The 21,351-nt window shown below is 44.9% G+C and overlaps 1 protein-coding gene across 2 annotated transcripts in view; it reads right to left on the reverse strand.

Annotated features, from left to right (window-relative positions):
• Positions 1 to 21,351, reverse strand: part of FBLN1 (fibulin 1) — a 108,199-nt gene that overhangs the window by 51,574 nt on the left and 35,274 nt on the right. For both annotated transcript variants that reach the window (XM_075602743.1, XM_075602744.1), the window contains exons 4-14: positions 19,472 to 19,637; positions 18,089 to 18,151; positions 17,411 to 17,512; positions 14,460 to 14,597; positions 13,901 to 14,038; positions 11,964 to 12,107; positions 11,263 to 11,391; positions 8,651 to 8,776; positions 6,754 to 6,873; positions 3,977 to 4,108; positions 2,073 to 2,196 (exon numbers count right to left, since the gene is read on the reverse strand). In XM_075602743.1, coding sequence (XP_075458858.1) covers positions 2,073 to 2,196; positions 3,977 to 4,108; positions 6,754 to 6,873; positions 8,651 to 8,776; positions 11,263 to 11,391; positions 11,964 to 12,107; positions 13,901 to 14,038; positions 14,460 to 14,597; positions 17,411 to 17,512; positions 18,089 to 18,151; positions 19,472 to 19,637 — 1,382 coding nt within the window. The remainder of the gene's footprint in view (positions 1 to 2,072; positions 2,197 to 3,976; positions 4,109 to 6,753; positions 6,874 to 8,650; positions 8,777 to 11,262; positions 11,392 to 11,963; positions 12,108 to 13,900; positions 14,039 to 14,459; positions 14,598 to 17,410; positions 17,513 to 18,088; positions 18,152 to 19,471; positions 19,638 to 21,351) is intronic.

A 21,351-nucleotide genomic window follows, 5' to 3' on the forward strand; every position in this document is an offset into this window, starting at 1 on the left:
AATGGATGCCTTGCTGCAACGCCAACATTACCAGAACGTGGTAAAAAGTCAAAATTATAAAAAAACAGTTACTCCAGTAAACTATCCCAACGTATCAAAGCACAAAAGGAAATGAATGGTTTGACTTGTTGGGTAGTGTTACGGCTGGATGAAATCCTGTTCCCAGCTTAAATACCATTGTGGAAAAACGTGCGTTTGAATACAATTCCTTGATGCACTGCAGATGTTGTCTTTTCAAGTGCGCGGGAACATCTGCAGACAGTTTTGGCTACACCTGACAAGAAGGAGTTTTTAACCTCCGACCGAAAAAAAATGGCTAAAAAAAAAAACACAGGATAAAGCTTTTCTTTCCATCGTGGTGCAAAGAAACGGATTTCCAGCTTGCACCAATTACCAGCGGCCCATTCCTTTCCCGGCCTTTCCTCGGCCGGCGCGTGGTTAGGATAACCGCAGAGCTCTCGGCATGCTGGTAGAGAATGTACACGTGAAACCATGCCACACTGGCAGGAACTCCCAAGCTAGAGGTGCAGTGATGTCACCGATATCTCGGAGTGTCTGACACCGCGTATTGCAAACCGTTTTATTAGCTCACGCTGCCTTTACCAGGGAATTCCAGTCATTTTTGCAAGGGCAGCAACGGCTACTAGAACTCTTATTGCTAACTCTGCAATTTACCATAACCCTGCAACTGTACCTATTTAGCAGGCACATGACATGTTTTACGGTCCTGTAAGACCAGTTGTACCTATTAAACAGACACTGTATGGTGAGCTGTGTACGTTAGAGCAGAGGTTCCCACATCCAGTCTTTTAGGAACACTAGCAGTGCAGTTTTTAAATATACCCCTGCTTCAGCACAGGTTGTACAGTGAAAAGGATTGAGCCTCCTCTGCTAATGATAGGATCGCCTTCCAACCTGCACTTGTCCTGGAGTTGGGAACCTCTGCATTAGAGGATTCCATAGGAGTTGCTTGGACGCACCTCCATCCAGCAGGAGTAGAGGAACAACGGTGGAACATATGTTCACAATGTTGGCAGGGTCTGTGTTACGCTGCTTCTCACCACACTGAATGAGGCCTTTGCATTTTGTTTTTGTTATCGCTGATCGGAATGTAAGAATGTTATGTTTTATTGCTGTCCGTTTGGACCGGATTTCCAACGGTTCTAGTCTGTGATCCCCAACGTCAAACACTCAGTAATTTGGGCTTCTGCTTCTCTCCACAGAATGGTTATGGTAGTAGACCTAGCCCGACTTGACTATTCCTAATGTTCTGTAGGTACGTTGAAGCTCTCAAAAAATGTTGGCACTGTGGTGGTCTTCAGCGAATTAAGGTGCAGCTCCACCCAGAAATGATCTATTGTGAAAGTGGGCTCAAAGCAGCTTTCTCTCCCTATTTTGATTTGTCCCCTAGCTGTTTTTGATTTTGTTTTAATATTAAAAGGGCCTGGTGCCTGCAGAAGAGTATTCACATGGAAACTCTGCCGCTTCTTTTCACTTGCTCCACTTGACCACGCAATGGGAGCCATGAAGACTTCAAAGAGACTTATCAGTGAAACTGAACTATCCTGGGATCTTCTGAGAAGACTCTTTAAAGTCCAGTGTTGTCACAAAGCGCGGTGCACTTAGCAGCCATGCTACAGTCCCGGGCTCAGTTTTTAGGAATTTAAACATCAGTGAGCTGGAAACAGATATTCTATTGTTCAGTACGGTGAACATATGATAAGAAATCTTCATTACACACGTCCATATGTTTCATCCCAGACACTGCCACTGGTACTGTACTTCAGAAAATCTCGTAATCTAAATATATTGCTCAGTTTATCTAACTGTAAATGGACCATTAGAATGTTTTTATCATTTTGGGCCTCCCGACTCTGTATCAATAAAAATTGATTTTCTGAAGAAAAATATCCGAAATCGTTGACGAGTACTTTTTAGTATCAATATTAATTGGTTGCGGTTGGCTGGTGTGCTCTTTCCTGGACCTCCTTGCATGACTTTGATGAACTGGAACCCCCCAATGTTATAAAGCCCCAAATCTCGGATGTTTTAAGGATTTGATTTGCACTTACGTGTCTCCAGATTTGCGATAAAACTTCGGGCAGTCGAAGGAGAGACAGCGAAATCCTCCTTGGATGTTGAAGCAGTTCTCAGAGCCGGAACAGTTGTGTGTCCCCGTAATACATTCATCAACATCTGTCAAAGCAACATACATATTACATGTGTAATAGAGCCCAGTGCAATCTAGAAGGGTAAGTGCCCCGGGGAAATACATATTTTTAGAAACAATAAAAGGATAGATATTCAAGGCATTTGGGCCATATTTAATAAGTCGTACTATTTCATAAGACACCTTAGTAGATATGGACCTATATGGCCCATTCATGTAAATGAGCTGTAAGGCAACGGTGCTCAACTCGAGTCCTCAAGATCCCCCAACAGTTCTGTTTTTCAGGATATCCCTGCTTCAGCACAAGTGGCTCAATCAGTCCCTGCTTCAGCACCGGTGGCTCAATCGGTCCCTGCTTCAGCACAGGTGGCTCAGTCAGAGGCTCAGTCTTTGACTGAGCCTCTGATGGAGCCACCTGGGCTGAAGCTGGGATATCCTGAAAAGCTGACCTGTTGGAGGGGGCTCGAGGACTGGAGTTGAGCAGCCCTGCTGTAAGGTGTCTTCTGGCCCGCAAGTTGTCTTACGGAGAAACACTGCTTAGTAAATATGGCCCTTTATGACCCATTCACTTGAATAGGTCCGGAAGGGGTCTCCCAGTACCGAGCGTGTCCTGTGGAGTGGCACATTTTCTGTCCATCCTCTTAATATTTGGATGGTATAAAGGGGGGTAATACTTGATGTCACAAAACGGCGACTGTTCTGTCTACAAAATGTGCTAGCATTGTGACTTAGGACAGTGATTGTCGGTAGGGATCTGCCAGTAGATCGGATGCTGGAAATAACTCATGCATTTGCACACAGGGGAGTGCACCTATCCTGCAGAGGATGAAGCCATTGGTTTACAAGAAGAAATTGGCCTCAGATCTACTAGAATATTTCCCAAGAGAGTAACAGGGAATGATAAATCTGGTGCTGTATCATCCTTAATGAAATGTTCATAAAATTGCCTCCTGCCTTGGAGGGCCGGCTTGTCATTCATTGGGGCTTTGGGCAGGGGTTTTTCGCGGGGCCTCATACCTGGTCTGGTGGGCTTTTCTCCTCCTCAGATGTTGTGGCGTCATGACGTCGTGGGGTCACATGACGTCACAACGCCACATGGCATCACTTTGTCATGGCCACACTGTGCCATGTGGCGTCACGTTGTCATGGCAATGCCACGCCACGTGGTGTCATGTTGTCATGGCAACGCAGCGCCATTTGACGTCGCTGTAGGAGGGGAGATGCCGGGTAAGAGATACTTACAGTGGCCCCGCGCTCTCCCCTGACAATCGGTTTAATTGTTGTGGGGAAGAGCGAAGGGTCTCCATAAGCGCAGGGCTCGGTGCAATGGCACCGATGGAACCGCCATCAAGCCGGCCCTGCGGTAACTTGTAATTGGGTGGATGTTACTGTAAATATCCATTCGGTGGCAGAGTTTACATGCACAGTAGGTAACGGCTGTCACATGGACTTGCTTTAAAGGAAATGTTGATTACAAATGAACCTTGGTCGAATCAATACACTTTCCTTAAACTAAATTTGAGTGCGGTTACCTACTGTACTCTGCATATACTATTCCAGATGTTCCCTGGGTTCACCTTGAAAGTGCCCTTATGACTTCCCTGGTACCTCATGGGCCCTATTGGCATTTCAGGCACGTCATGGCACAAATGCTTGTTTTCCAGGGGCTGGTCAGGCTCATTGCTCCAACGGAGCGATCAGCCCGATCGTAGCTGGGGTTGGAGCCTCCACCACTTCCGTTTCCGGCAGCCGGCGGCGTCCGTGCGATCACATGACCGACCTGTGCTGGGATGAAGGCCCCTTTACCTTGGCAGTTTCGTCCATTGGGTGCCAGCGTGTATCCAGTCAGCGGACAGGAGCAGCGGAAGCTGCCAGGTACGTTGTTGCAGCGATATGAACAGATGTGACCGCCGGTTGGCAAAGCGCATTCATCAATATCTTCAGAGAGAAGAGAGGGATTTATCAGTGCTGCAGCCAATACCAATTTGCGCCCATGTCCATAATAAGGGTACATCCTATTGTTATATAAACTACTAAGCTTGTGGACAAATACCTCGCCCAAGCTAAATTAGGAGGCTGCTAACACAGCCTGATATCCTATTGTTACATGCATTTTTGGTGCACTTATCGCTGTATTATATTCTAATACTTAGATTGTAAGCTCTTTGGGGCAATGATGCCCTTTTCCTAATGTTACTTTTACGTCTCAGGCGCTTATTCCCACTATGTGTTATAATATTATGTCATATACATGGGTAGCACTATATAAATAAAGATATACATACATGCCCTGTGTGTGTTTTCTGTGTGAATGGTTCAGATTGTATAAATAAAAATATACAGGCATACCCCGCATTAACGTACACAATGGGATCGAGCATGTATGTAAAGTAAAAATGTATTTAATGTGAAGCACTCCCTTTTTCCCACTTATCGATGCATGTACTGTACGGCAATCGTCACATACGTGCATAACTGATGTAAATAACGCATGTGTAACAGGCTCTATAGTCTCCCTGCTTGCGCACAGCTTCGGTACAGGTAGGGAGCCGGTATTGCTGTTCAGGACGTGCTGACAGGCGCATGCGTGAGCTGGCATTTGCCTATTGGGCGATATGTCCTTACTCGCGAGTGTACTTAAAACAAGTGTCTTTAAACCGGGGTATGCCTGTATGTACATACTTTCCTGTCAAAAATCTTTGTTGTTTGCTATACAAAACTGGAGCAAACTTTTGACTTTGTGCGATATGGAAACTTCCAATGCCTGACCTCGCAAAGAGATTAGGTGACATTGGGAATTAGTATCTGGCTTGTTCATATGCCATATTAATGAAAATTAGGCTTTTATAAAATTGAGACTCATGTTAACCCTTTACAATGTACTGCGGGTCCCCCTGACAGCAGAAAGCTCAGCAGAATGGCCAGTTATATCTCAATGTTCCAGAACAGCAATGGTTGGAAGTGCCATTGAATAAGTCATTGTACTGAGCTTGAATTCAGGTGGAAGAGGGAACCTTAAAGGGACACTTCCACCAAGATTAAAAGTGGACTAGAGACAGCGGCATGTTTAATCAGGTAAAGGTGTGGGATTTACTTCTTTTTAACATTTTAGCCATGGATCGTTTATTTTAATTTTTTTATTTTTTACAATTGTTTAAACTTTTCACATTTCAACTGTAAAAAGCTGTGGAGAGTTTTACAATCTGTATCTAACATATTGGTGATAAGACTGAGTCTTCAAAGACATAGGCAAACAGCTGTTTGTTTTGTTCTTTGTTTGCAAAGTATTTATGATGCCACCGGTAATTAGACAGATAAGCCCAAGTAGTTGCTAAGCATGAATTGTTTAGTGGGCCTGAAGATAAGGAAAAAGTATCATTTTTCAGCGGGTACAAATAAGTAAAATGTCGGCCCCCATGCACTATGGCAAGTGCCCCCCCTGCCCCCCCCCCTCCCATTCCCCTACTCTGCGGGACTTTCCACATTGCCTCCCTTTGCTCCAACTCCTCCCCGCTGGCAGCTACGGTGTTAAGCCCGGGAGGGGGAGGAGCTAGTGATGTAATAAGGAAGGGAGGTTATATGTATGGAGTGCGCTGGGAGGCGGGGCCCTTTCCACGCAGCCCGCCAGAGAGTGAAGATTTCCGCCCACCCTCCCTATGTTTGTATTTCATTGTTATGATGTTACTGTTTTGATGTGCTTTTTTTTTAAAGAAAGAAAGAATTAAATTATAATGGTAATAATAATAATAATAATAATAATAAAAAAACAAAAGGGGGGGGGGTTTCATACTAATATGTATTTTGTTATAGGATTTGTCACAGCAGTAGGAGGGCGGCGGGCCTGCCAGACTCAGAGAGACTAAGAGGTATAAGCAGTGTTCGACAAACCTATACATTTGCTCGCCCCGGGCGAGTGGATTTAACCCCCGGGCGAGTAAATATTGGCCCAAGCAGCACACGTTTGGTACTAGGTGGCGAGTAGATTTTTTTGTGTGGCGAGTAGATTTTTTGGTGATTTGTCAACCACTGGGTATAAGGATACCTCATTTAATGGTGCCCCCATTGGGGCTGGTTGGAATAATTACGCTGCACCTGGTATGGTGAGCGGTGGAAGTCACGAGCTACAGCGATGGCGCTGGGGGCTCTGGTACTACAGTTAGTAGTCATGAGCCACAGGCATGCCGTTGGGGCTCTGTACTACGGGTGGGAGTCGCAAGCCACGGTGATGCTGTTGAGGGTCTGTACTACAGTTAGTAGTCATGAGCCCCGGTGATACCGTTGGAGGCTCTGTACTACCTGTACCTCAGGTTAACATATAAATAAAAATGTGGCCTTGTTTTTCCCCAAACACAGCGTGTCTGTCATTATTTGGGGGTAGGGGGGGGAGGGGAAAATAGGTGGGTCCTAGCACGCCCAGTATAATAAAGAATAATTCTAGAAGGAAGCCAATGACATCCATTAGTTGTCTGCCAGCTTAAGGAACTGGGAAACACTCTGAACAGATGAGCAGCACAAAATACTATATCAGCCTGGTGCTGAGCTCTTGGTATACTGTATCTGCCTGGCTGGTCTGGGTTCTGTACCTTCACAGGTGATTCCATCCACATCACTCAGCTGATATCCCCGGCGACAGTAGCACTGATAAGAACCGTAGACGTTGGCACATTCCTGGCTACAGGGACTGCTGCGGCATTCGTCCACATCTAAACATGAGAGGTTGGGGCCATTTATCAGGGCTAACACCAGTGCAGATATCAGACAAAACGTTGCATTTATTTATACAGCAATATAGTGTTGATCTTTTTCTGTTTATCTTTGAACATTTACATCTTTGTACGACACATACAAAATGAATTATGCCAAAAATGGTGACCATTGTGTATTTTATGCAAAGAGCAATATCAGAGTGTGTTAAATTACTATTCGATTATATTTGTTACAATAGGTCGTTTCTTATGTATAGTATTTTATGCCTCAGGACATAATTATTATTCAAAGGGACTTATCCCTGTTTAAATAAAGCTGCCTCTAGTGGTCTGAGAAATCCAGCAGAGAGCTGGTTAATTGCAGCTTGTCAATTAACCAGCTCCACCTGATTAATCAGAGAAGGGTAAAAAAAAACCCCTGCAGGGGATAGACCCAGAAACTCCTTAGCACAGTCACAACTGGGCTGACAGAGGAGATGATGTCCTGAGCACAAAGGCTGTGCTGGGGTCAAGACACCCGGACCTCAGACCTAGAAACTGACCTGAAGTGTCACCTGCTTTGAGGTACCTCTTGACATTGGGGTGATAGGCTAGTAGGCTGGTAAGGGGCTTTTCCTCCCAGTCTTGCAGATATGGACTGGGGAAGTAAGTTAGCCCTTACAAAGGGGTAGGTGTTTGTTTCTTTTGTATATATGTATATATGTATATTGCCTTAAACTGCTGTTTAAAGGGACAGGCGGAATAAACCATGTTTAATTTCCCCCAAATCAGTCTCCCTGGGTGCACCTCTGCACAGGTCTCTTACAGACCCCTGTTCACGTAACACTGCAGACGATGTTGGGTCCTTGTAAATAAAAGTAAGAATGATAATAAAAAAAATTCTGAAATAAAGGACGGGTTTCCTAGTGCTTATCCAGAGCAAAATAGAAATAGTCTGCTAGTTAAATATATGTAGTTTGCATTGGTTTTTTATTTGACAAATGGGATTTTTTTTCTCCTACCAAGTACAACCTGATACAACGCTACAATTCCATTTATTACAGCTCAGCAACCTTTAATGCTGCATTGAAATGTAGCAAAATATATTTCAGCTATGATTAAGGCCGTGCTTATAGTGCCGGCGACGCAACCGATGACGTCGACGCTAGCGAAAGTTGTATTTCGCTTTCCAGCGACGTTGCAAGCGACCTGGCCATTGATTGGTTCAGAGGCTGTCACATGTGGCGACAGCCTCTGAAAAATCAAATTTGACCGGCTACCAAATTTTCGGTCGCTACGTCGCCGCCGTGCTTACTATAAGCACTTGCGGCGGCGACAATGCATTTGTTTTGGAGCGACGTCGCCGGCACTATAAGCGCAGCCTCAGGGTAAATTCTATGTACTCCGAAGTGCCCTTTCAAGCCGTCAATACAGCTGCTAGGGACTATATAGAATTTACCCCTAAGTGGGACATACGCGGGTTCACAGTAAAGTAAGTCATAAATGTCTGCTTGTACGGGCTATTCCCTTTGGCTACAATTCCAGCATCATTTTTAAGATAAAGACTGGGGCACAATTTAAAGGACACAGACTCTCCTCCCATAATCTACCACTAGACGCATCTCCAAACACTGGTTCTTGTCATTCAGAATGATGAGAGATTGTAACTGTTAAATGTCCTGTACTTTTGCAGATCTATTGATGGGAAACCAGTGGGTAGAGAGGTCAAGTAATAGAATGACATCCATCTAAACTGGGACTGGTAGTGTCTGCTTTACAACATGAGCACCCTTACCCTCGCAAGACCTGCCATCCAACGACAACTTGAATCCTGTGGAACAGCTACAGAAGTAAGATCCAGCGGTGTTTTCACACTTGTGGGCACAAACACGCCCCGAGAACCCTCGACATTCGTTGACATCTACGATAACAGAAGAAAACATGTCAAGGAAGTAGTATAAATCGATAGAATGTGGTAAGAGCCGGAAAAGGGTCAGAATGTAGGTTGTGGAGCAGGAGGAAAGCAACCAGGCACACGGTCTTGCAAAAGGGTGATTTATTAGCAATTCCAACGTTTCGACCTCATAAGCAGTCATTGTCAAGGTGAGGGCCGGGGTAGTACAGTATCTGTCCCATCTCCACGAGCACCAGCAAATTGCCTATATTGCTGTCATTACCATGTACCTGTAATCCTCTCTGCGTTCTCAGCATGTAGGTTAACATACGCATGTACAAAGTGCACCGGCAACTCCTAATCTTTCACTGTCAACCCTACACCCAAATTCTCCCTCACCATAAATAACTAATTCTCCAAGCCCGCTACCTAGGGGTCATCTTTGTCTTCTTAATTCCTCACATTGAATCCCACACTCAATTCTGCTTCCACAGCTTACAAAATATTGCTAGAGTCTGCCCCTTTCTGACTCAAGACAGGCCAAAAGGTTATTTTGCTCACTCATCATGTCCTGCCTCGACTACAGCAACCTCATACTGGTTGTGCCCACTTAATTCATCCAAAATGCTATGGCCTCACTCACTGGTCTTCATCTGATATTCCACTACACAACTTCATACACTGGCTTCATATCCTCTGGAATGACATTTAAAATCCTCTCTAACACACAAAGCCATCCACGACCCCTAATTGCCCCGCCTCTCTCATAACCTCCTCTCTCCTACAAGACTTCTCCCGTGCTGCACCCTCTCTCTGGAATTTCCCATCACCTCCATCAGGCTTAAAGAAGCTTATCTGACATGTCCGTGACATTCACACACCCGCCAAACTCCATCCTGAGGCATACGCAGGCTCACAAGGAGCAGGCTCTTATACCTTTTGTTTTAACTCAGCCCCTTATTCCCTCCCCCTACAACACAGACCGATATGGTAGGTACTGTGTTCATTGTCCTTTATTTGCATGGCATTCTGTTTATTGTATGTAGATCACTCCTGCATTGTACCGCACTGTGGAATACAGATTTAGCAAAAGACCGCGGTGCCCGGGACAGTCTGCCGCAATAGAGCTGCGGGGGATACATGCTTCTGAATGGGACCCCCCAACCCTCTGCAGTGTTAAGCCTTTGGTGCCGTGACCACGCGAGGCAGCGGCACCCAAGACACTAAGGCCAGGTCCCCAGTGGGCACTGCGGCACGCTCACCGTCTACGCACCTATCAGGCAGTCCCCAGTAGCTTCCCGTGTGGGCGCTCACGTATCGCGCTGGCGCATGCGCTGGCAGGGAAGACAAGAATTTTGTCTTCCCGTGCCGCGACTCGATCACGTGGTCGGGCGGGCAGCCAATGGAAGGGCAGATATGCCCCATCATAGCTGCGCCCTCACCCCCCATTATGGCCGCGACCCCCCCGCGCATCCATTCGCTCCCCTTCAGACCGCAGATCGCGGCTTTTATCTGTGTACGCGCCGCCAGGCGCACGTGCAGCAGTAAACCGCGGGGTCGTAGCCTAAGCTTTACTACTACATCGGTATGTTGCAGGTTTATAAATAAATGATGATGATGATTTCTTATTATTATTGCTTCATCAGGGGCGATACAAGTGCACTATATGGCACCATGGTTTGTAGTCTCTTTTACTTAGCTTTTTCAGTTTTCTTCTTTGTGTTGTACACATTCCTGCTTTTTAAGCACATTAGCACTTTATGTAACTACAGGTGAAATTCATTGTGTTTCTCTCAAACTGCTGCATCAAGCACTTTATAACTACGTTACCACTTTAGCTGAGAGAGGGTTCGCACGTAATGTCCTTTGGATGCTGCATTACACACATACATTCTGTGAACGATCTTTTCGGATGAGACACCTTATATTTTAATAAGGTACTTGTGCAATGTTCCTCACTCTGCTTTGGTCACTTTTTCACTTCCGGTTTTGTCTTATCCTTTCCTATTTATTTCTGTATTTAATACATTTTGATATTTTGGGGCAAAAACTGCACTTTTTAGGGGGTAGCGTTTGATTTCTTTTTCCCCACATTATCTTGCTAGATGTTTGTTTTTTTTTGTACTCCTGGTAGCACCTCCGGTAAGAAAGCCAGTGTTATATTTCTGCTTTATTATTATGTAGCTAGCACTTTCTCTCTTTTTATTGACTGGTATTTTTGTTATAACTGATATAACTGATCAAGCAGGAACACATTCTTCCGTGTCTTAGCCACCATAATGTGGGGGGTCATGGTAAAGTAGGACACCAACATGACACAGTTCCTTGCTCCAGCTAAATGAAAGGTTCTTCATTACTGTAAGTGATTAGAACCGGAGCTAGTCACCTGCATGTTTCTGCGTGAGCACCAATGTGCCATGTTTCTGCTGTATCCGAGATGTTGTTTCAGAACACCGTCCTCCCCTGCTTTAATATGTTTCCAGGTATAAGCCCTGAGATGAAACACAACTTACCGACACATGTTTTGCTCATACTGTCAAACTGATATCCTGCTCGGCATTCACACCGGTAAGTGCCGGCGACATTCAAACACGTATGTCCCTCGCCGCAAGGATTCTGGACACTCACACACTCATTTAGATCTAGAAATGAAAGAAAGGCACAAAAGTGTGTTATTTTGTGGTTTAGGTTTGATAGCGTATAATGCCATAAAGTCGCATTTTAGGACAAGTTAGGGAAAATAACTGGATTTCTTTTCCAATGCGAGGGGGTGGAGCGATTATAAAAGTTTCTCGGCGATATTATTTCTTCTTCTATTGTGTTGACACTAAATTGATGGCGACGCCAACCCTTTACTCAATAACTAAAATGATGTAGCATTGACCCCATCTGTGACTGGCCAGAAAAAGTTTAACATCATTGGAAAGCAAGATGTATATCTCAACGTATCTTAACAGCTAAAACATTTAATTAAAAACAATAATAATAATGCTGATGGACCACATTACTAAGCAGTATTCTCCCAGAAGACCCCTTTCAGCGCTGGAATACAACTTATTGACTTGCGTGCGCTGTACGATGTCTTCCAGAGCCGGACTGAGGCTTACGGCAGACCACGGCTTTGTAAATATGGCCCGATGTGTTCGTGTTGGAGTTTGGGGCAAGAGGGAAGAAGAGAAGCAGCAGATAATGAATCACTGTTGCATCTACTCACCTTCGCATTTTGTGCCATCAGCACTGAGGTGGTAGCCCCGTGAGCAGGTCACCACGTGTCTTTGGCACGTGTACGAGCCTTTCGTGTTAATGCAGGTCTGTCCAGGAGGACACGGAGCGCTGATGCTTAAACACTCGTTAATATCTGAATTGAAATGAACACATATATCAGTTTCCATGAATAAACCTTTATTCTAGACCAGGGGTTGCCACGCTTGTTTACATTGTGCACCCCGTGCTAGAAAATATTGGTTCCGCAAACCCCTAATTAATATATCTTATTGCTTACTCATCAGAATAAAAACACGGTGTGACCAATCCCTGGCAGTATGGTGTCCTGAGTTCGGTGGGGGAACACAAGCTTCATATGGTCCGAAACCTCCCCTTAGTGGGTGCAGGCAGCATGGGGGTATAGCAGTCACTTATATCTTTGGAAGCTTCCAAAGTCATGTCCCACAATGCCTTGCAGCTGTGAATGCAAAGCATTGTGGGGAGCGAATTTGGAAGCTCCTGCTGTAATTGACAACTATACCACCTAAGGTGCATTTTGGGGCCTTACTAAGTGCGCAGTCCCCACATCGGCTCAGAAACCCGCTATACTGCCTGGGATCCGCCATTATAGATGTTGTTGGCTTAACCCCTTGGAGACCCCTCACAAACCCCCTGCTGGGAATCACTGCTCCAGTGCTTGGGCGTGTGATATTAATTGTCCATTTTATTTTTGTGTTTTCTCTCTCCTTCCTCCCACCCCTCTCTCTCCCCTTCCTTCTCCTCTCTCCCCTTCTCCCCTTTCTCTCCCCTCTGTCTCTTCCCATATCTCATTCTCCCACCCCTAAGGAACACACAATATGCTGTGCGGTGTGGGGTTTAATGTGTGAGAGGGGGTGGAGTGAGATGTGGGGATTAATGGGGGGGGGGGGGAGATGTGGGGATTAATTGGGGGGAGGAGATGTGGGGATTAATGGGGAGGGTGAGATGGGGGGATTTCAAGGGGAAGGTGGAGGGGGAGGGGGGGCCTGCTCCTTTAATCAGGGGGGGGGGGCTGCTCCTTTAATTTGTTCTGGGCCCCAAGATTTCTATTGGCAGATGTATATGTCTGCGTATTATATATATTTATTATGTGTTTGTATTATATATATTTATTATGTTGTGTGTATTATATATATTTATTACATGTGTGTATTTGGGGGGGTCGTGTATGTATTGTGTATTTGTAAATGACACTGTTTTGCACAAGAAAAACAATTGAAAAAAAAAATTAAATAAAGGGACTTATTATTGTGAGATGGATTTTATTCCCCCACATATTTTGTCATATGTTAATGCTTATACAGTATATACCAAATTAGTGTGTGTGTACAGTATATGTATGTGTTTGTGGGGGTGTAATATTCATGAAAGTGTTGCCGCTCCCTGAATATTTTGGAGATATATATTTTTAATAAAATGGCTCTTCTTCCCTGAGAGGTTTCAGACCCCTGGCCAAGTACATCTAAAATTACAATAAGCTTCTGGGCCTTCTACTCCTAAATAGAGGCTCCAGCTGTGGAGCGGGGGCCTTACGTGACAGACGGAGCCCACCCAGGCAGTGATTACGGAAGTTGGGCCTAACGTCTGTGCCAGGACCACCTGGAGCCCCAGCTCCACAGGTAGGACCCGAGGAGGGGGTGTGGAGAGTGGGGTGCCTTTAGAAATGCCAGAACACAGTCCCAGCTGCTAAAATAAGTGCTGTAACACAGTTGCTGTGCATGGAGGAGGGGCCCCTAAGGGGTGGTGGTCCAGCTGCACCTATGGTGGTCCCGCCACTGCTAAGAGGTTACAAGCTCACTTCTGGAACAGAAGGAGCGGTAGAGAAAGTGATTTTCTAAGATCACACTGGTGTGGGGTTTGAACCAGGGTCGCCAACTTTACAAGTAGAAGAGCTGTCTGCTGTCTTACCAATGCAGGTGCCCAGTGCATCTTGTATAAAACCGCTACTGCATTGCATGTTTGGCCAACATCTGAATGATCCTTGATTGTTCTCACATCGGAAGTTGGGGAGGCAGTTGTGGGTCCCAGTTGTACATTCATCAATATCTGGTAGTTACAAGAAACACATTAAATAAAAACGAGGAAAAAAAATGGCACCTTGATCAAAATCCTACCAGGTTTTATTGAACCTACCCTTGTATTCTTATTCTCAGTGACAGTAATAGCACTAGTGTGATGACGTGCAGCCCTTTCCAGTAAGAAGCTAACATCATAATGACATTTTTATTATCACAGGTGGAGCAACAAGATACATTCTTCCAAAATGCCAATGGGAACCCCCCAAATATTATTTGATATCAATTTATCCCTGAAACAGGAAACTACCAGATGATTTGGTAATGGAATATCTGATTGGGATGATGAGGTTGAAAGAGTGCCACAAAGACCTGCCCCAGCGCAGTTTAGACTTAACACAATGCCACGTGTTCTGTGCCACGTTATCCGATAGTATAAAAAGCCAGCATACCTTTGCAGTTGTTGTCCTCGGTCAGTTCATACCCTGTCCCGCAATTGGTTTCCCGTTGACAGCGGAAGGATCCCACCAGATTGATGCACACCTGTCCTATCTTACAGGTGTGCGATCCCCTGATACACTCATTGATATCTAGTGAAAGACAAACAGACAGAAGGATCTGCAAATAGTCTGGCAGACAGTGACTAGGAACATTTACAGACAGAAGAGTGTGTGTTGAACCAGACACTGACTTGTATATGGCCTAAGTGTAAAGAGCAGTACAAATGTGAACTGAAAAGCAACAATGAGGAAAATGCGGGTTTATGGATTACGGCCCATATCTACTAAGCGATGCTATTAGACAAGGCAGTTTCCAGCGTGAGATGTGTAAAACCTTTCCATGAGGTCACACACCGCGCAGAGTATCACACACCGCGCAGAGTATCACACACCGCGCAGAGTATCACACACCGCGCAGAGTATCACACACCGCGCAGAGTATCACACACCGCGCAGAGTATCACACACCGCGCAGAGTATCACACACCGCGCAGAGTATCACACACCGCGCAGAGTATCACACACCGCGCAGAGTATCACACATCACGCAAAGTAAAGCCGCGCCTGAGTCAGAGTTTGCGAGCATTTGCACTTTCGTTTGTTATGCTCATTGGAAAAATTCTCTCTAGTTGCCACATTGGATCTATGCTGAGATTATAAACTGGACTCACGCACCGCGTTTCGCACACCGCATTTCGCACACCGCGTTTCGCACAGAATCACATTTTCGAGGGAAAACGATAGTTTTGCACATTTCTACGTCCAGTGCCGGAAGACACCTTACAGCAGGGCAGGCCAACTCCAGTCCTCAAGTGCTACCAACAGGTCAGGTTTTCAGTATATCCCTGCTTCAGCACAGGTGGCTCAATCAGTGGCTCATTCAAAGACAGCCACTGATTGAGCCACCTGTGCTAACGCAGGGATAACCTGAACACCTGACCTGTTGGTGGCCCTTGAGGAGTGGAGTCAATGATTGAGCCACATGTGCTGAAGCAGGGATATGCTGAACAGAGGTCATTACACTCTGCTCATATTACTCGACCTCTCTGCAGCATTTGACACCGTGGACCACCCTCTTCTCCTCCACATTCTCCATACTCTTGGTATTCGGAACAAAGCTGTATCCTGGATCTCATCCTACCTCTCCCATCGTACTTTCAGTGTCTCTTCTGCTAACACCGCCTCCTCTATTTATCTCTCTGTGGGGGTACCCCAGGGCTCTGTCCTGGGACCTCTTCTCTTTTCTCTGTACACACTCTCTCTAGGTGACCTAATAACATCTTTTGGGTTTAATTATCACCTCTATGCCGACGACACACAAATATACTTTTCAACACCCGACCTTACACCTGCTGTACAAACCAAAGTTTCTGAATGTCTCTCTGCTATATCATCCTGGATGGCCCTCCGACGCCTTAAACTCAACATGGCTAAAACAGAGCTCCTCATACTTCCTCCCAAACCTGGCCCTACTACCTCCTTCCACATTACTGTTGGAACTACAATCATTCACCCAGTAGCCCAAGCACGCTGCCTAGGGGTCACATTCGACTCCTCTCTCACATTCGCCCCTCACATTCAAAACATTTCTAAAACTTGTCGCTTTTTCCTCCGCAATATAACTAAGATACGCCCTTTCCTCTGTTGTTCGACTGCTAAAACTCTGACTCAGGCCCTCATTCTCTCCCGTCTTGATTACTGTAACCTCCTGCTGTCCGGCCTTCCTGCCTCTCACCTGTCTCCCCTACAATCTATCCTAAATGCTGCTGCCAGAATCACTCTACTCTTTCCTAGATCTGTCTCAGCATCTCCCCTCATGAAATCCCTCTCCTGGCTTCCGATCAAATCCCGCATCTCACACTCCATTCTTCTCCTCACTTTTAAAGCTTTACATTCTTCTGCCCCTCCTTACATCTCATCCCTAATTTCTCGGTATGCACCATCCAGACTCTTGCGTTCTTCTCAAGGATGTCTTCTTTCTACCCCCTTTGTATCTAACGCCCTCTCCCGCCTTAAACCTTTTTCACTGACTGCCCCACACCTCTGGAATGCCCTTCCCCTCAGTACCCGACTAGCACCCTCTCTATCCACCTTTAAGACCCACCTTAAGACACACTTGCTTAAAGAAGCATATGAATAGCACTGTGGATATTCTAAACACGATACATAATGCTTGGCCCCCTGCAGACGCACTTACCAGAACTCCCTCCTACTGTCTCTGTACGTTCTCCCTACCTACCAATTAGACTGTAAGCTCCTCGGGGCAGGGACTCCTCTTCCGAAATGTTACTTTTATGTCTAAAGCACTTATTCCCATGATCTGTTATTTATATTATCTGTTATTTATTTGATTACCACATGTATTACTACTGTGAAGCGCTATGTACACTAATGGCGCTATATAAATAAAGACATACAATACAATACAACACCTCACCTGTTGTTAGCTCTTGAGAATTGGAGTTTGCTACCCCTGCCTTACAGGCAATTCAATTGAAAAAAAACTGTTTTTTATATATCACGCACCCCGCTCCCTCACCCTGTTCTGCTACTACCTGTGAGGAAATAAGAAGACTTTTTTCTGTTGTTGGTTGAGTGGGACGCTCATTACATTTATTGTATATTTGTTTGGTTTATTCACTTTAATATTAATCTTTATTCACACCAAGTGCACTTCTACAGTTTACCACTGGGTGTCACTATTAGCACATTATTCATTTCTAAATACTGTATATTCTTTACACAATTCTTGTATAGTTATTCACTGCACTGTATAAGAGCGCCAGTCCTGTTGTTTTTTGCATCATTCAATTGAACGGGCCATGAGGATTTTTCTGGCGCCATGTGGTATAGCATCACATGATAAATTACAGTCAGCAGGACAACCTATGCAATTATTTTACCTTCACATGAGACCCCATCTGGTTGGAGCTGGTACCCAGAGTAACAGGAGCAGACCACGCTGGTGCCTGTGTCACTACACCGCTGATTGCACGGCCCCCCACCTGAGAATGAAAGAGCTCGTGATATGAAATAAATCAGGGCTCGGGTATTGCTCACAATCAGAAGGCTCCATTCAGCGCATCTCCCGGGCTGCACAGCAGGGAAGTCACACAGGGGCATTCAGACACAGGACGCTTTCATGGGCCAGGACTGGTTTCATTGGTGCAATTACCCTTCAGATGCCAATGCAGCTCTTCGAAAATTCCATACATAAACATTCGGCCAATGCAATAGAATAAAATGAAGCAATTCTACTCAATATTTTAATGTTTTCATTCCCACGGTACCTTGCTGTTCTCAGATATTGAAAAACAATTGTCCTTATTGGGTGAGAATGGGGATTATAAAACCTATAACTGGATGTAGCCAGATTGCATCATTTCCATCTCTTTACTCCTGTGTGCTCTACTCCTTGCATGAGCTCCTCTCCCGAACCATCTCTGCAAATCTGTGCTATTATTTCTTATGAGCCTTGACGGTACTACCGGAAATGAACCAATTACAGAAGACCCAACACATATTACTAACCACGGGTCGTATAGCCATATATGCCAAAGCAACCAAAACTCCTGACTCACCCCTGCAACGATTATGTAGGTATGGATCTTCATTGTCTGTATGGGGGATCACAGGGATGTTAGCTGAGGGCAAAGAAAGACTGAGTCAGATATTTTATTGTTATTGAGAAGTTCACTCTTGCACAGATTAGTAGACAAAATAGGTTTCCACATGTGACCACGATATTATATATATATATATATATATATATATCTCAAGGGAGACGGGAACAAAAAGTGTCGCCTGCTACAAACCCATGCAATAGATTGTCCAGCACAGAAAACCTATATCAAAATAAGAATATCTACTTGAACCATAAAGTGACTAGTAACAATTTGTAATCTATATTCGATCTACCAATAGAGCAGGTTATCTACTAAAAAAAACTTACAATAACACAATTAAAATATTGCTCCATATAAATATAACCAACATAAATGAAAAAATGTGTAATAAAAAATGAAAAATTATAAAATTGATAATAAAAACCAGTCCCACTACACAGTCCTCCGGAGTCTTTGCAGCCTGGACACAGGAATCACCAATCCCTCATAGATATCTACAGCAAAAAGAAGAAAACAGGCGCTCTCCTAGTGTAATAAAGTTAAAACAATGTTATGGGGCACAATAAAAAGTGCCCACTCACAAACGCAGCTAGAACATCAGCAGCTAGGAGAATAATCTCGCCGGGGTGCCAGTTCCACATCCGGGTGCGGGGAGCGTCAGGTATCAGGGTACAACTGGAGCCACGAGGAGCTGTGTACAGGGCTGGTGTTTGAGATTATTCTCACAAGTGCTGAAGTTCTAGCTGCGTTTGTGAGTGGGCACTTTCTATTGTGCGGCCAGCCACATGACATTGTTTTACCTTTATTACACTAGGAGTGCCCCTGTTTTCTTCTTTTTGCTGTATATATATATATACTAATAAAAATGGGAAACAACACAATACTGCTCTAGTTCATTGGTGTTCTTTCAACGAGGTTAAGACTTTGTTTTATAGACAGAAGTACATGCTAAATGTCATTATTCTCAAGGTTATCACATTCTAGCCGTAGCTATGTCTAGTGTGCCGGTGTGTTTTTCAGGAACAGATGATAAAATCACCCTACAAGGAATGCAGCAGAAGTTAACCATCAAATGAACATCACAGGCAATTAAATGTATTTTAAAAATTTGAATTCGGAACATAGCTATTGTGATGGCTGTCCCAGGCATCATCACCTGCTTTAAGGACTAGAAGCAGCGAACAGAACACCGATTATTTTCATGCCCAAAAATATGTATTTCTGAATTGAGCATAGTGCTGTTTCCAAGTCATTTCTACCTTATAAGATCAAAGGTTTCACTTAGTTTACAGCCTGAAACCACACGATACACTGTGTTATTGGTCTTGGCACTGGTACCTTCATCCCTACTGATGTCCCGATTGGGCATGTCGGACCCGTCTTGGCCTTTCACGCAGCAGGCCCTGAACACTTGGCCGCACTGGTAGCCCAGGAACACGCTCTGCTCGCAGCTCTGCCCCCGGATCTGAGCGTTCCGTCCCAGCATGCAGCAGTTGCAGCATCTCTGTCGGAGCAAACATTCGCAATGTGGGCAGAGGGACAAGCTTTGCAAGGCCCTGCTGTTGACCTTGTTGCACTCTCGCAGGAAGAGTCAACGGCAAAGAGTTTACTAGATCACCCCACCAAGATTATTTACTAAACTGCAGCACACGCTTTTCAGTCACACGTTAAATATGCAGTCTATATGCTCGGACAGGGGTGGCCAACTCCAGGCCTCAAGGGCCATCAACAGGTCAGGTTTTCAGGATATTCCTGCTTCATCACAGGTGGCTAAATTAGTGTGCTGAAGGAGAGACTGATCGAGCCACCTGTGCTGAAGCAGGGATATCTTGAAAACCAAACCTGTTTGTGGCCCTTGAGGACTGGAGTTGGCTACCCCTGTGCTAGGATAACATTGAAATGCCTGAGTATGTAACAGCAACAAATAAAATAAATAGTATACAATGTGTGACACTACCTGTACCACAAAGTCACTGCAACTTTGCTAATGGACTGCATCTGAAATATCTGTTCTGTTGGTTTCAACAAACCGTTGATAAGAACCCGATGAAATCCAAGATATATTTGCAGACCCGCTGTACATGTTGTGCTATTACAAGTAATAGGCACAATGTCTCTCTGGGCCAGATCACGTCTATCCATGAAGATGAACATGCAACCACATGGTAGGGAGTATGGCGGCAAACCTTGGACTGGAGAATGGAGACCAGATACAAATGTATTGCTAATCTACAAAAAGGAGAACACCTAACACCACATTATGCCCTCCAACCCCCTGGTAGGAAACAGTGCGGACCACCCAAGCAGTGAGGAAAAACAATACAGGGGTATTACTGTGGGTAATCAATGGTGGGCAATAAAAATGGTGGTTCACTGCAGATGTGCCTCTATTTTCCCTATGAAGAAGCTGCGGGTGGCTGGAAGTGTAGAGAGATACATATTATTGTGTACAATGTTCATTTTGACTTCTATGGGAAGAGTGTTAAAATTCCCTTCCCTAGTCCATAACTGGCATCTTTACGTTCCCTTTATTAACATGTAATGCTTATGTCATTTAGCATAGGGACACCATTAAAAGCACAGAGCAGCAATCCTGCCCATGTTGCATACAGAACTCGAACTGGGGGGTTCACCCTGAGCTGAACAGTGCGACTGTAATCGGAGCAACATAGCATTTTAGTTTCCTGCTGGAATTTAACAGGTGGGGCCGGCCGCCATCCAGTAGGAAGCCACAACGTCATCTGCTGCAGCTTCCTATTGGCTTGCAGGATTTGGCTGCCGTCTGTATGTTCTGAATCTGGGTTGAGACTCTGCAAGCAAAAACTGATACTATCTCAAGAAACGGGGGCTCCTCGGGCGCACGGTCGAGTAGGCGGCGTTGCTGCCTTAAATACAAACTGCATGGCATCAAACTGTAACCTGTAATTAAAAAGAGGCTAGCTATAAACTTCAGTTAGTGAGGATTGTATTAATCTTCATTGATATGTTGCATTTCTGTACAAAATGTGTATATTATCTGAGCAAAGAAGTGTGGGTCTCCGTGCTGGTCCTTTCTTCCATGTAGTAACACAGGAGGGAGAGGGAGTAGCAGGTATGATACCTTTTATCGGACCAACACGTAGTTGATATGTTACAAGCTTTCCAACCTCTCAGGGTAGGACCCAATAAAAGCTCCTGAGAGGTGGGAAAGCTTGTAACATACCAACGACTTGTTGGTC

Source organism: Ascaphus truei, chromosome 5 (assembly GCF_040206685.1).
Source record: "Ascaphus truei isolate aAscTru1 chromosome 5, aAscTru1.hap1, whole genome shotgun sequence".
NCBI classification, from domain to species: Eukaryota; Metazoa; Chordata; class Amphibia; order Anura; family Ascaphidae; genus Ascaphus; species Ascaphus truei.